At 36.2% G+C, this 13478-nt stretch overlaps 4 protein-coding genes across 4 annotated transcripts in view; 1 reads left to right on the top strand and 3 right to left on the bottom strand.

Annotated features, from left to right (window-relative positions):
- Positions 1 to 13478, bottom strand: part of LOC148238118 (sortilin-related receptor-like) — a 309166-nt gene that overhangs the window by 265037 nt on the left and 30651 nt on the right. The window lies entirely within an intron of this gene.
- On the bottom strand, positions 1594 to 12501 carry LOC148238120 (uncharacterized). Its single transcript, XM_088181385.1, has 5 exons — positions 11844 to 12501; positions 11299 to 11767; positions 11065 to 11225; positions 10867 to 11007; positions 1594 to 3226 (listed from the first exon to the last, which is right to left on the bottom strand). The coding sequence occupies exons 1-5, from the start codon at positions 12471 to 12473 to the stop codon at positions 1736 to 1738; spliced, it is 2892 nt and encodes a 963-aa protein (XP_088037511.1). The 5' UTR covers positions 12474 to 12501; the 3' UTR covers positions 1594 to 1735.
- tex (THO complex 3 homolog tex) lies at positions 4871 to 6299 on the top strand. Its single transcript, XM_088205957.1, has 6 exons — positions 4871 to 5151; positions 5220 to 5341; positions 5408 to 5647; positions 5707 to 5868; positions 5931 to 6031; positions 6093 to 6299. The coding sequence occupies exons 1-6, from the start codon at positions 4960 to 4962 to the stop codon at positions 6242 to 6244; spliced, it is 969 nt and encodes a 322-aa protein (XP_088062083.1). The 5' UTR covers positions 4871 to 4959; the 3' UTR covers positions 6245 to 6299.
- LOC148238121 (U3 small nucleolar ribonucleoprotein IMP4) lies at positions 6252 to 9060 on the bottom strand. Its single transcript, XM_088205960.1, has 5 exons — positions 8815 to 9060; positions 8592 to 8754; positions 8391 to 8523; positions 7687 to 7947; positions 6252 to 6496 (listed from the first exon to the last, which is right to left on the bottom strand). The coding sequence occupies exons 1-5, from the start codon at positions 8999 to 9001 to the stop codon at positions 6302 to 6304; spliced, it is 939 nt and encodes a 312-aa protein (XP_088062086.1). The 5' UTR covers positions 9002 to 9060; the 3' UTR covers positions 6252 to 6301.

The following is a 13478-nucleotide window of genomic DNA, read 5'->3' as shown; positions in this document are numbered from 1 at the left end:
CCGCCAAAATTTTCGGATTTGCCAAGTGTTCCGTCGCTGAAAAAGTTTGGGAAACCCTGAACTACTCTATAATGATTCAAAGTACCAGTTCAAGATTCCTCGTAGCCACCACAGAATACGTAAAGAAAGAAGAGTACCAAACCATGTAGTATAGCACAAATTCACTCCCGACCGTTACAGTGTTAATAAATGCAAACATTAGAATAATGTATTATAATTTTTCGATTTTCTGTCATTCCTTGATGATTTAAATAAAAATCAACACTACCTCATAGTGGAGTATTCCTTCCCAAATGCGTCGATTGTCATCAAATCTCCTCAAATAATTCGATGAAACCTTCATTGTTTAAAAACACCTGTTAGCATTTCATCTTGGATTGGAAAACGAAGACACCGATTTCTTTAAGCAACAGGAATCTATTTCGATTAGGAATAATTTTAATATAAGTGAATTTCATATGATTAAACTATCGTATATCCTTTTGAACAGAAGTCCCGCCTTGATCCTGATGTTTTTTGCTGATCCTACTTTTTTTAGTTGTTTGATTATTGATGCTTGTTAAATTAAAGTTGCGGTTGGACTGGATTTGAGGTAATGTAATAACTCTGATTTTATTTTAAAATATGTATATTTTCTGTAAATATATTTTTATCTATTATATCTATGTAATTTGTATCACTATATATAAATAATATTTTATTAATTTTTGTAATGTTTCTAATTTAATTTTTTTAAATAATATATTATACGTGTAATTTTGTTATTGGCTTCTGCTAAAGTATGCCGATAAGCTGCAGTTTCCCGATAATAACCGTTATTGCAGCGCAGGTAGAAACAAAAACAACACACAATCGTATTTTCTTGTAACATATACGACTTTCTTCTTGTGACTCAGCTTTAGCACGCGCAAATGCAACGGAAATATTATGACATTACGGTGCTTTTTGTCGTCTATTGATATGTTATTTTCCGTGTCCATTACGCAACAAAGAAATATTATTTCGATCCATCGTAGAGTAATTACGTGTTACTTATATGAAACTTTTTTTTTCTGAGCGTAACGAGGGTTTTTGTGTGGTCCCTTCCTTTACACTCTATTGGCATGTTCATCCTTATTGTGTCGTGGTTACAGTAATCAGAGGCGCGAGTTCCAAGAAGATCCCCTACAATAAAAATAATCCTAGTGTCGAAAATAATCGCATAATGAAACTCTGCTGTTCGCTCATTGAGGCGCCACCATTTCGCAATAGTTGTTTTATTACTTAATAAACATACTTACTGACTTTTGATTGTATATTTATATTAATCTAGGTATTTGAATGTATGGAGGACAATTTGTGTTTGTAAATAATAAGAAAAAATATAATATACAAGTATGTATGTAATAAAATTTTAACATTTGTGTATAAAAATGATCTTAAAATATAAGTTAAAGCTGTATGATATTTAATAACAATCATTTAATTAATTGTAATTTGCTAGGTTTCCTAAAACAAATTTGAGTTACATGGTATTATCGGTAGCATTTAACTGTTAAATATAGTGTTTTTCTAATTAATGTTAATAAATATTTAAATAATAGATTATGTTTTTCTCTGAAAAAAATGTTTATTTAAACATTATATTATTAATTAACATTACAATACATCACACATATTTTTAAATGTACTATTCATATTTTGGAATAAGAACTTATCTTTAATAGTATACTTTAAAAGAAATCATTCAAAGAGGTTAATCACTTTCTTTCTTTATTTTTTTTTCTTTGGATATAGCATCTTTCTCTGGGTGTTTCAATTTAGCAACACATTTCTTAGTATGCTTTGTTAAATCCGAACAACGATAGAATTTTTTCGGACAAAGCTCGCAGGGGAACGGAGCCTTCTCACTGTGACATTTTATCTTATGATAGTCTAATTTATAAGAATCTGGAAAACCTTTTTTGCACTTTTCGACGGGACAGATGAACCTAGAGGCGTTTTTATGTTTGTTCTCATGATGCGTCCAGGATCGCTTCTGAGCAAACTTCTTATCGCAATACGAGCAAGCGTATGGCCTTTCGCCCGTGTGTATCTTAACATGCTCTGGAAGATTGGGAAAGTTTTTATTACATTTTTCGCAATTGCCCGATAGCTCGGAATGCATAGCTTTCATGTGCAATCTCAAATTGCTCGCCGTTCTGCTCAGCTTTCCGCAGTGGCTGCAAGTGTACGGCATTTCCGCCGAATGAAGAAGAAAGTGCTGCTTCATGGAGGACTTTGCCTTGAAAGATTTATCGCACATGTGACATTTAAACTGTCTTTCGTCAGAATGAGAGGTCATGTGACGACTCAACGAAGTGTTAGCGATGAAACTTTTGCCGCAAATATCGCAAGAAAAAGGTTTTAGTCCCGAATGTAGCCTCATGTGATGCTGCAGCGTTCCCATTTGAGCGAAACCTACCGAACAAATAGTGCATTTGTGAGGCTTTTCTTTAGTATGCACGCGAAAATGAATAATCAGATCGTTTCTGCAGTTTGTTTGTTTACCGCAAATCTCGCACGTGAATCGAAACACTTTACATTTCAAATGTACTCTCTCCATATGCTGAACTATACTTCCCTTCTGAGCAAAACTTTTGTCACACAAATCGCAAGAGTATGGTTTTTCACCAGTGTGCGTTCGCAAATGAATGGTCAAAGCTGATTTACTTATAACTAGTAAATCGCAAACTTTGCATTTTATGTGTCTTTTAGATTTTCTGGAGCTGTACTTTGACGCTTTTGCTGCTTCTCTTTTAACTTCTGCTTTTACTTCTTCTTCTCCTTCCTCTCCTTTTTCTTCTTCTTCCTCTCCTTCTTCTCCTTCACCGAACGATTCGCCATCAGAACTCTTTTCGTAACGTTCTATTTTAACTTCGTCTGACTTCTCTTTGACGATAGGTTCCATTTTAATATCAATCTGTGATCCCTCTTCTACGATACGCTGTATTCGTGCTTCAGAATCTCGGCACAATTGAATAAACTCACTCAAATTATTAAGCGATTCGGCGCAAAAATCGCATAAAACGTTCGGCAGCATATCGATTGGATGAACTTGACACCCGGTCAGATCTCTTAACATGTCGCAATATGATGGATCACCGTCGTAGATAGACTGACCCTCTTCTACGGGTTTTAAACATATGCGACACACTTGCGAAGAGGCAATCATTTCATAATCGACATCCATATTTACTCTTATAAATATTTATTTACTTGCAGTATACTTGGCATAGCCTCTAACCTAAAACTGTGTACAGTTATATTAATATGTATTTGCCGTATGTATATCATATCCGAGTAAATGTATTAATACTTACCGTTCAAATATATGCATTTACATTACTAAATGTATTAAAATCATATCTTCAGATCGTTTGACAAACTAGCTTGGCAGCTTGCAGCTTGCAGCTTGGAGGCAGAGGCAGGGTCTAAACAAGATAAAAAACGGCCAAGATATATTTCCGTTTATAAATAAATTAATGCTAATTTTGCAACAAAATAATTCACTTATTTTTAAAGTGATCGCTAAGTCCCAATTTGAATCCTATTTAATAAATAATAAATGTAAAATCACGCATTCAATTTATAATTATATTCCTATCATACATTTATTCATTCAAATTAAATTATGACCATATTAACCAGGCAACTATAACGCGTCACGTTTGTCGAAAAATAATACTTAATAAAAATAATACATAGAAAGAAACAAAAAAGTCATTAAATATTACAATTAAATGATACAACCTCGTAACTGACGGATATATGTGCAATACTAGCGTATTAATGAGCCGTATGGTGATTGCTATATGCGATTAGGCATGTGCGGACGTCCGAAATTGCGATGAAAAACCCCACAAATTCTTTAATACCTACAATCAAAAAAAATAATATGGTGTCAAATATAATATTAGTTTACTTTAACTTTAATTATATTATTGAACTCGTGTAATGAGTTAATTAAGTATTAGTAGGGGAGGGGGCGCAAATTTTTGCCTGGGGCGCCATATAACCTAGGGCCGGCACTGAGTGTGGGAGAGTGAGGGACCTCTTTTGAGCTTGAAAAACCCCAGGCTGTTAAGAGGAAGCAAACTCTGTGAACACCCAACCGAGGTAGCGTCCTTTGGACTATCAATGACGAGCAAAGCACTGCATTTCAAACCAGCAGGCTAATAAGGGCCCGGGAGTTGAAACTGGAACTGAGGCATCACGAAAGTGATGTTCAAGGATGAAGCATAGAAATGCAGGGGCATGCAACGCTAATGCTATTCAAAAGCTATGCAACAGATTTGCAGGTGATCAGGAGAGCGTTTCCCAACAACACTCGGGAGAAGCACTACTGAGACTCTAACAAATAACGTAGTACTACGGGGGGTGGATCCCGCTCATCTAGCCTTAAAAATCTGGATGCCGCCCATTGGGTTGGACTAGTAGGGCCCTATTACCGGTAACGGCAGTGGTTTAAGCAATGGATCATGTAGTAACACTCTCAGCGCTCAGTTAATTATGTACAAAGCAGTGCCGATCGGTGAAATACTTTCCCTCTCGATCGCTCGCATGTTAGTAACTAGAGTGAAAGGGATGGGGAGGCATGCACTGCATGCCTCTATCTCTCATTCACTCTGGTTACTTAACACGCGAGCGATCGAAAGGGAATTTATTTTACCGACCGGCATTGGTACAAAGCGATTTATGTTTCCATCATTTGTTTAGCTCTCGCCAGCATCCAATTATGCTACCCATCACATCTCAGCATCCCAAAATAAACAAACTTTTCCGTGATGATCTTTTTTTAAAATACCCTAAAACTAGGTAGTAATAAAGTCGTATTTTATGTTACCTATTTATAAGAACCTGATTTTATAGCTGGCAACATTATCGCCCGGCGCGACGCCGCTGTGTTTTGACGTTTTCAAACTAACCACAAAGTTGAAAATGAAAGAACCAAAATCGTACGGTAGCGTCGAGGAGATGCGATCTTATTTCAAGACGCATTGTTCCATTCGCGAATATTCTGCCCACAACTCCAAGGTGCACTCCGTCGGTTGGTCTTGCGACGGTCAACGTTTAGCTTCGGGTTCGTTCGATAAAGATGTGGCTATTTTCGCGTTCGATCGAAACCGTCTGGTAAATACTATTAAATATACTATAAAGAACCTATCGCCCCTACTTATACAATACAAATACAAATTCAGAACAAGGAACACGTATTCAGAGGACACAGTGGTTCTGTCGATCAGCTATGTTGGCATGCGACACATCCCAATCTTTTGAGCACAGCGAGCGGAGATAAAACAGTGCGAATCTGGGACACAAGGTAAGCGATACAACTGCTACGAGTATAAACAACGTAGATACATATACAATGTTGTTTTTGTATCAGATCCCAAAAGTGTGTCGCTTGCATCGCAACAAAAGGCGAAAACATCAATATAGCATGGGCGCCCGACGGTAACACCATCGCCGTCGGAAACAAAGAGGATTTAGTTTCATTTATAGACACCAAAACCAATGAAATTATCGCTGAGGAGCAGTCAAATTTTGAAGTCAACGAAATATCATGGAACAACACGTCCGATCTTTTCTTTTTGACTAACGGACAGGGATGCATTCACATCTTAAGGTATAATATAATGTTCGTTAGTAATTTATTTTCTTCTATTATCCGTATTTTGCATTTAGTTACCCTTCGCTCAAGTTACAAACGGTTTTGAAAGCACATCCTGCAACTTGCATATGCATAGAGCACGATCCTACAGGAAGATACTTCGCCACCGGATCGGCTGACGCCTTAGTTTCCTTATGGGACGTCAACGAACTGGCTTGTCTTAGAGTATTCTCTAGGTATGTTAATACTGTAATATATATTTTTTATGCAACGGTAACATGTATACCTTTTTATTCAGATTAGAATGGCCCGTGCGTACTCTTTCGTTCAGTTTTGACGGAAAACTACTCGCTTCAGCCAGTGAAGATCATATAATCGACATAGGCGATACTGAGACAGGTATACACGCTTATCAATATTACTTTAAAGCGATACAAATTAACACAATTTATATTTAAAGGTCTGAAGGTTGCCGACATTCCCGTACAAACTGCCACTTTCACAGTAGCCTGGCATCCGTCTTGTTACCTCCTAGCTTACGCTTGCGACGACAAAGAAGCCAAAAGGGACGCGGGAAGCTTGAAAGTGTGGGGTTTTGAAAAATCGTCATAAATTTAAATTTTGTGTTGATTAAAAAATATTTTTATTATAATAAAAAATTTCCATTGATTAATTTATGTCGTCTTCTATCTGCCATCCGTCTTCGTTGCTCAAAAACCGTCTTTTGACAGCTGTATTCATGTAAGGTCGCAGTACGTATTCGGAATCTGCAGCCTCCAAAGAATCCAGTGTGCCTAATCGGATTTCGTATAACTTCAATTGAAAACGCGGTCCAACTTCATGTAGTTCTATATTTTTTTCCACCTGTGATAATTAAATATTACTACTGTTAGTACATTGCTTTCTATAAAAAAAAATGTATATACATAGATGTTTTTCAACATATTTATTACGATAATATGTATTATTGATAACTAGAACTAAATTACTGGGTATATTTAGGACTAATTGAGTACATAGCCATTTCTCGTAGTTTTCTTTATTCTGTGCTACGGGATCCTGCATCATCGACTCGCAAGAGATCAGCTGAGCTTGCAATATCATGAACATCTTTATGGCATATCTTAAAAAAAATTCTTTAAATTGTACTCTTATAAAATTCATCATAGATTGAACTCGGGCATTAAAAATTAAATTTTTTTTATATTATTATAATTGCACGAAGGTTGAACAATCCAAATGTTTACGTATTTTTTTATGTAATTTTAAATAATGGTACTTGTTAATTATATTGGCACCATGTTCAGAAACCAGTGGTTATGAAAATTTGTTCTGATTTTGGCCATAATATCTGCGAAAGCGGTCAACAACGTTTTGCTACATAAATACGTTTTAAAATATAAAACTTTTTATTGCCGTATGCGTGTTTATTTCTTAAACATCGTTTATCAGTGTCGTCGTGTGTTATGGTGTTATCAACGTTCATACCCATTGGCTTCTGAGCATAGCGCCAATATAATTAACAAGTAGCAAAATAATTTTTGTTTTGTTATTTTATTATTTTCTGTCCACAAAAATCTGATCAACATCGGCCAGAACATCATTACTCATTCAGCACTACTTCTGACTAGGGCTTCAAACCGGATTTGAACCGAAAACTGTTCTTTTTGTCGAAATGAAAACCAGAGCTGAACCGAAAAAATATGTTTATTTCGGTTCAGTCCATGTTCAAGCAGCCAGGTATAAAAAATTGCAAGCTGTGTAACATTTGGACCAAATTATAATTTTTGAAGAAATCAGAAATCATCCGATGAAAAGGTAGACGATTTACACTTACAACACATTTAAAATCTACATATTCGAATACATTTTCACTGGTAGATATATATTTCTACTAATGAAAATATAGTTGTAGGGAAAAACATAAATTTGACTCATAGTCGATATTACAGAAAAAATAAAATATTACTATTGCTTATACTAGAAACATAAATTGGTAGAATATTTCCGCATATTAAGAATAATTGTATGTAAATAGAATAAAAAATAATAACCTTTTTATATGTATGATGCCTGAAACATATGTAATCGTCATGATTTGCAAAAGTGATGACTCTCTTTGAATCCTCTTTCGGTACTGGAAACAGATACTTCAAAATATTTACAGTTCGTTGGCCTAAATCGGTCTTGAAGTTATGAAATAGCAAATGAGGATATTGCTCTGACATCGGGGCCATATCTGGCACGTCATGTCTCATTATGACGTCGGACATTTGAAAGAAAGCTGTCGGACCATAAGGTAAATGGCAAATGATCTGAAATAAAAAAATACATTGACAATTAACGTTTCTTCCTATAAAGTCAGACATATACTCTTTGGCAATATCGGTTAATGCAAGGCCTTGTCTCATAAGAATATTTTATTTGCAACTGGTATTTCTAAAATGTTTTTTAATTTAAAAAATAATATATGTTATAAAGCAAATTTAATTTTAATTATGTACATATGATTTTGACATCATATACCAGTGTTTCTCAAACTATTTTACTTTTAGTAACAGATCTTGGAAGTATAAAAAACTCTCAAACAGGATTAACGGAGACAGCTCAAGAGTCAAAATTCAATATAAGACTTGAATATTTAAATTAAAGAATATTTTATTCATAGCATATCTGCTCTTAGGTTCATACTATGATATATACTAAAATTATTTTTTATTTGCAAAACATTCGGAAGTTTCAGTCTATTAATATTTACCAAACTCGATGGAATTCCTCTATGTTCGTGAACGACTATAAAATCAGTGACATCGTTGGCTCTGCATGCGTGAATGAGTTGTTTCATTTCGTATTTGCCTCTGTTCATCCGCTGCGAGTTTGGAAAAATCAATCTAAAAATAATTTTGTGTTATTATTATTATACACATAAATGAATACATAAGAATAAACTCAAACACACCTTAATTCTTTAGCGAACATCTTTAAACGCGAACTGGGCTCTCTCGACGTCGTTATCATTATCTTAGGATCCTGTACACCGGCGTATCTGTATTCATCATCTTGAGAATTAGCAGTGTTCGCCCCGCCGCTGAAGCCACCTATCTCGGCGGCTCTTTTAGGTCCTGCACAAAAAATCACAATCAATATTGTTATGACACAGAAAATTAACACCTAAACACAACCTTCGTCTTCGTATTCCGCTTTTTTCTGAAGCTCTAAAGCACTTCTTCTCAGATCTCCATGAATGGGAATGTTTTCTTCCAGACTTTGCTTAATCCTATCCTTCTTGGCTTGAATAGTCTTAAATTTGTTCTCAGCATTCTTTCTATACAGATATTCTCTGCGTAAACGCGCTTGTCGTCGCAGCATATTATGAAATTATAGGTTAACTTTAAGATGTCGCTCACGGCTCGCAATCAAACGTCAACACGTGAGCTTAATTTTTAAATTTGGTTATAAGGCCAGTTTTATTGACCCTAATATAAAAAATAATATGTATGTATTATTATTAACGTATATTTAAAAACATAATAACTTATCACGTTAAGGCATAAATATCAACATTTTTTTTAATTTACTTCATCATTTAAAATTTATTAAGCAGCTAATATATAAAATAATAAATAATTTCCCTCCTTATATGCTTAAAATAATATTGGTAATGTACCTCTGCACTTATTCTTATTTTCTGCTAGATCAGTTTGTCAAAAACTTAGCCTTTGATGTTTTGTTTTAAATCTAAGTGCCAATTCAGTATAAACATTTTTTTTTTTTTTTCCCCCAGAAAATCCCAGTTTGAAGGAAAATACAACGGTAAGATGAAATTCAAAGGCATTGTGAATCGTAGAAAATAACATTTTCAGGCTTCGAATTTTTATTTATCAAAATTGGATCGATCTTAGGACTAATCTCGTAAATAATTATAAATTAGCCAGAATAATCATGAATTATAAATGTTTTAGCCAACGGCAAAGCAAAAGATAGCAATTCAAAATTACTTCAAATAAAATAGCTATCAATGCGTAATATATTCACAAAAATAAAAATATTAGGGATATTTGTGACCAATAAACCTTTGATATTTTCTCTATGGAAAATAACAATTGATGTGCTATGCAGCACTCTAAAATTGCATAGTGAGGGCCTATTTATATATTTATTTAATAATTCATTATGGCTGCTGCGTGTAGGGATGCGCGTGCCGGTTAGTTCTTAGGTCTGAATCCAAAATACGCGTCCTTGCGTATAAAACCTTATTGAGTTCATTTCGTAACGACGATCGGAGCCGACTGATTGTCAAAACTGGAACAATCTCGAACGCTGTAAGATGGTTTTCGCGAACGCACACAAAAGTCGAAACGGGTGTCAACAATGGCCAAAACTTGGCGGCACTCTGGTAATACTGACGTGATGGCTGCGGAGAGCGACACATTCTTTTTAAAGACAACGGCCGGTGGTGCTTCGTCCATCGTTCACTCGCATATATTTTATATTTCAACATGTAACTAAACTATATTTCAACAAATAATACTGCAGCGCCAAAATTTGTATGTAGTTGCCACCCGTCACCATCCGTCCGCCAAATTATGTTATCCAAGTATCTTTAATAAATGTTTAATTACATTTGCAGTACTAAAAATTCGCTGGGCGCTGAACATTCTTGGGCCGTGCCTGTGTGTATTGATAATCCTAAGGAATCAGTAAGTTTTTTTATTGACAAGTACATACAGTTTTTAGTTTTTAAAATGGCAATTATATGAATAAAAGAGTCATTATTTAATTGTAAAAATAATATATTAAGCATTTTGGCAACAACAATCAATATCACACAGTAAAATACAAAAGAAGTATTTCTTATTAATATATCAAAATATTTACATCTCGAATCTTAAAAAATGCAGTTTTTTAAATGTTTTTACACAAACATTTAATTCATAAATATTATGAAGATCGATTATCCATTATATCAGTACATATTATAAAAAAAAAATACAGATCATACAATGTTTTCGCACAAGACGAGGCTTATAAAATAACAAATATAAATTAAACACTATTTTAAAAATATCACAACATAAACTTTTTGAACTGTTGAATTCACTCCATTTTTATCATTTCCTTCTTAGGTAGAAGGTCGAGCGTGTTCGCCGGAATTAATATCTCTATATGATTCTAGAAAATAAAAAGGCGTACATAGTGCGCATGTATTAAAAAATGTTTTGTGATAATCTCACCTTATCGTTCAACGGGTTTTCTGCAATTTTTTGAGTATACGTAATGAACCTTTCTGTTTGCACGCACTCTTCTACGTGTGCCGGTGCTAAGCATTCTTCGAACTTCATGTTGTTGACTTGGTTGATTTGCTGCGTTTGTAACTGCAATACATTATTATATCATATATCGGTAGTATAAAAATAATAATAAATTATTACCTCTTTCGGATTGGTGACGATCTTATGCTGCCTTCGCATATGTTTATTGAGAGACTGCGTGTGAGCATAAAACTGACCGCACACTTTACATTCGTACGGTTTCTCGCCAGTGTGGCATCGCATGTGAATCATTAAAACGTTGGTGGCAGAAAACTGTTTACCTGAATAAATATAAATTGAATTAATCATGAGTAATTTTGGTATGTATTTTTTTTATTTCGTATTTTAACGTACCGCACAAGTTGCAGATGTGCGGTTTTTCACCCGTGTGCGTCCGCATATGGACCGCTATCTTATTGGCGGTGAACCGCTTGCCGCAAACGGAGCAAACGTAGGGTTTCTCACCCGTGTGAATTCTAGAGTGTATGGCCAATATGTTCCTAGAAGTGAATTGTTTTCCGCACACGGTGCACACGTGCGGTCTCTCCCCCGTATGGCTGCGCTGATGAATGAGCAAATTATTCTTGGCCGTGAAGCTCTTGCCGCACATGTTACAAGCGTGCGGCTTCTCGCCCGTGTGGGCCCTCATATGAATTTTCAACTCGTAACTGGTGTAATAAGCGGAGCCGCACTGTTCGCAGTTGTAGTTGCGCTCTTTCAGGTGTCGCTTTCTGTGAATGGCCAAATTGTCTTTTTTGTTGAAGCTCTTATCGCACAGATCGCAGCTGTATGGTTTTTCGCCCGTGTGCGTCATCTTATGAAACTGAAATCATTTTAAATAATTTAATAATCATTTTAAATACAATACATTTAAAATGAAAATAAACAGTACTACTCACTCTCAAGTTGTCTTTGTATTTGAATTGCTTCCCGCATTGATCGCAAGTGTGCTCCCTGGAACTGGTGTGCGTTTTCATATGAGTTTTAAGCGACTTAGCGTCCGCAAAAACATTATCGCATTGACTACACTTGTAACTCTCGGGCTGAGGCTCTACGGTGTTTATGGAGTGTTTTTGTTTGTTCGTTTTCTTGGGCTTCTTGGACGATTTGAGTTTGCTGGACTTGCGCGTCTTGCGCGTCGAGCGCCTGGATTCGGAACAGTCGTTATCGCAGTCCGTGTCGGCGGAATTGTCGGCGAATATAAAATCGGGTTCTACCTTGATGGTGTTTACGGGTTTGTCGGCGAGGTATGCTTTGATGCGCCGGTCGGCCCGTTCGCATTTGTCCCTGAACGCGACGGCGGCCGCCAAGTCTCCCTGGCACGCGGGACAGACGAGCTCGGGGCCGCCGTCGTCCGGACGTAGGCGAACGCGAGTCGCCCTCCTCAACGGTTCGCACAGGGGGGAGTCGCCCCCGAAGAGCGATCTGGCGCCGGAGTCTACGGCCGCCGAGCCCAGACAGACTCGACATCGTTCGGATAGATCGCTCCATACGTTTACTGTCTGAGACTGCGTTTCTTCTTCGTGCATCGCACTGACAACTGACACTCTTATTCTTAAACGCCCGCTTGGCCGTAACGCGGCAATTCTAAATATTTTTAGAATCTTAAAATAGTACTGAATATTTCAACTCACAATTGACGATGAAAATGTAAAACAAACAGATTTTAATTATGTGATCTCCACATTCATTTTTTCAGAATTCGGTTGTGTATTAAATATGTATATGGGGGCGGTTCAGTATAAAGTCATAGTAGAAAACTATCAAAGAATAAGTACAGATTAATATAAATAAATTAAAAATTAAAATCAACTTTATTGCTCCGAAAGTGCTCCGCAAGATATACGGCGCTATATACGAGAGCAAAGAGTGGCGTATACGAAACAATCGGGAGCTCTATAACCTCTTTCAAAAAGAGAGTGCCTGCCCCTTCATCAGAGCTGGAAAACTCCAGAGAGGAAGTTGGAAGAATAATAATATTATAACCGGTGAATGTTCGATTTATATAAAGTTTAAAAAATGGGATAGCGAATCTAAAAGACGAACGGTTGATGATGCTCGATTTATCTAAAGTTAAAAAATATGGAACAGTGTCCCTAGCCAATCAATGAACGGTGTTCTCCTCTCCATACTGTTAATCTTTCAACAGCCTGAATTCGCATCAAATAGAAATAATATATGCATGTTTTAATTGCTTTACAGCGAATCTCTTAGCGCATCAGTGCGGTAAATAATATCAGATTATATTCTTCAACAATATTGTTTGATAATTTGAAGTGAATATTGCGCCTTTATTTGGTATCACGGCGCCCCACAAGATCTAGCGCCCCAGGCGATCGCCTGTACTGCCTGCTTCTCGTCCATTTTGGTTCTGTTCACGAACGATATTGAGGTCACTCTGGCCACTCGTTTTGCCGACCCCAAGTAGCCAAGACTGGCGACAATTGAGACGTGGCATCCCGGTGAGATATGGCATATATTCCAACTTTAAAAAAAACTTCAGATGTTTAATATATTTTATAAAGTAACAGGAT

This window comes from Plectrocnemia conspersa, unplaced genomic scaffold (assembly GCF_051122295.1).
Source record: "Plectrocnemia conspersa isolate PC_06_02 unplaced genomic scaffold, ASM5112229v1 ptg000002l, whole genome shotgun sequence".
Classification (NCBI taxonomy): domain Eukaryota; kingdom Metazoa; phylum Arthropoda; class Insecta; order Trichoptera; family Polycentropodidae; genus Plectrocnemia; species Plectrocnemia conspersa.
The sequence above is the reverse complement of the archived record's forward strand: the minus strand, read 5'-3'. Positions and strand labels throughout refer to the sequence as shown.

What these genes read in the sequence shown, in the direction of transcription:
- LOC148238121 (XM_088205960.1), bottom strand. Translation starts at nt 9,001, where the DNA reads ATGCTGCGACGACAAGCGCGTTTACGCAGAGAATATCTGTATAGAAAG. An exon ending in ATGTTCGCTAAAGAATTAAG is followed by an intron (nt 8,524 to 8,591) that starts GTGTGTTTGAGT and finishes AATTATTTTTAG; the next exon opens with ATTGATTTTTCCAAACTCGC. An exon ending in GGCATCATACATATAAAAAG is followed by an intron (nt 6,497 to 7,686) that starts GTTATTATTTTT and finishes TAATTATCACAG; the next exon opens with GTGGAAAAAAATATAGAACT.
- LOC148238120 (XM_088181385.1), bottom strand. Translation starts at nt 12,473, where the DNA reads ATGCACGAAGAAGAAACGCAGTCTCAGACAGTAAACGTATGGAGCGAT. An exon ending in AATACAAAGACAACTTGAGA is followed by an intron (nt 11,768 to 11,843) that starts GTGAGTAGTACT and finishes AAATGATTTCAG; the next exon opens with TTTCATAAGATGACGCACAC. An exon ending in GCACATCTGCAACTTGTGCG is followed by an intron (nt 11,226 to 11,298) that starts GTACGTTAAAAT and finishes ATATTTATTCAG; the next exon opens with GTAAACAGTTTTCTGCCACC.
- tex (XM_088205957.1), top strand. Translation starts at nt 4,960, where the DNA reads ATGAAAGAACCAAAATCGTACGGTAGCGTCGAGGAGATGCGATCTTAT. An exon ending in CGTTCGATCGAAACCGTCTG is followed by an intron (nt 5,152 to 5,219) that starts GTAAATACTATT and finishes ATACAAATTCAG; the next exon opens with AACAAGGAACACGTATTCAG. An exon ending in TGTCTTAGAGTATTCTCTAG is followed by an intron (nt 5,869 to 5,930) that starts GTATGTTAATAC and finishes CTTTTTATTCAG; the next exon opens with ATTAGAATGGCCCGTGCGTA.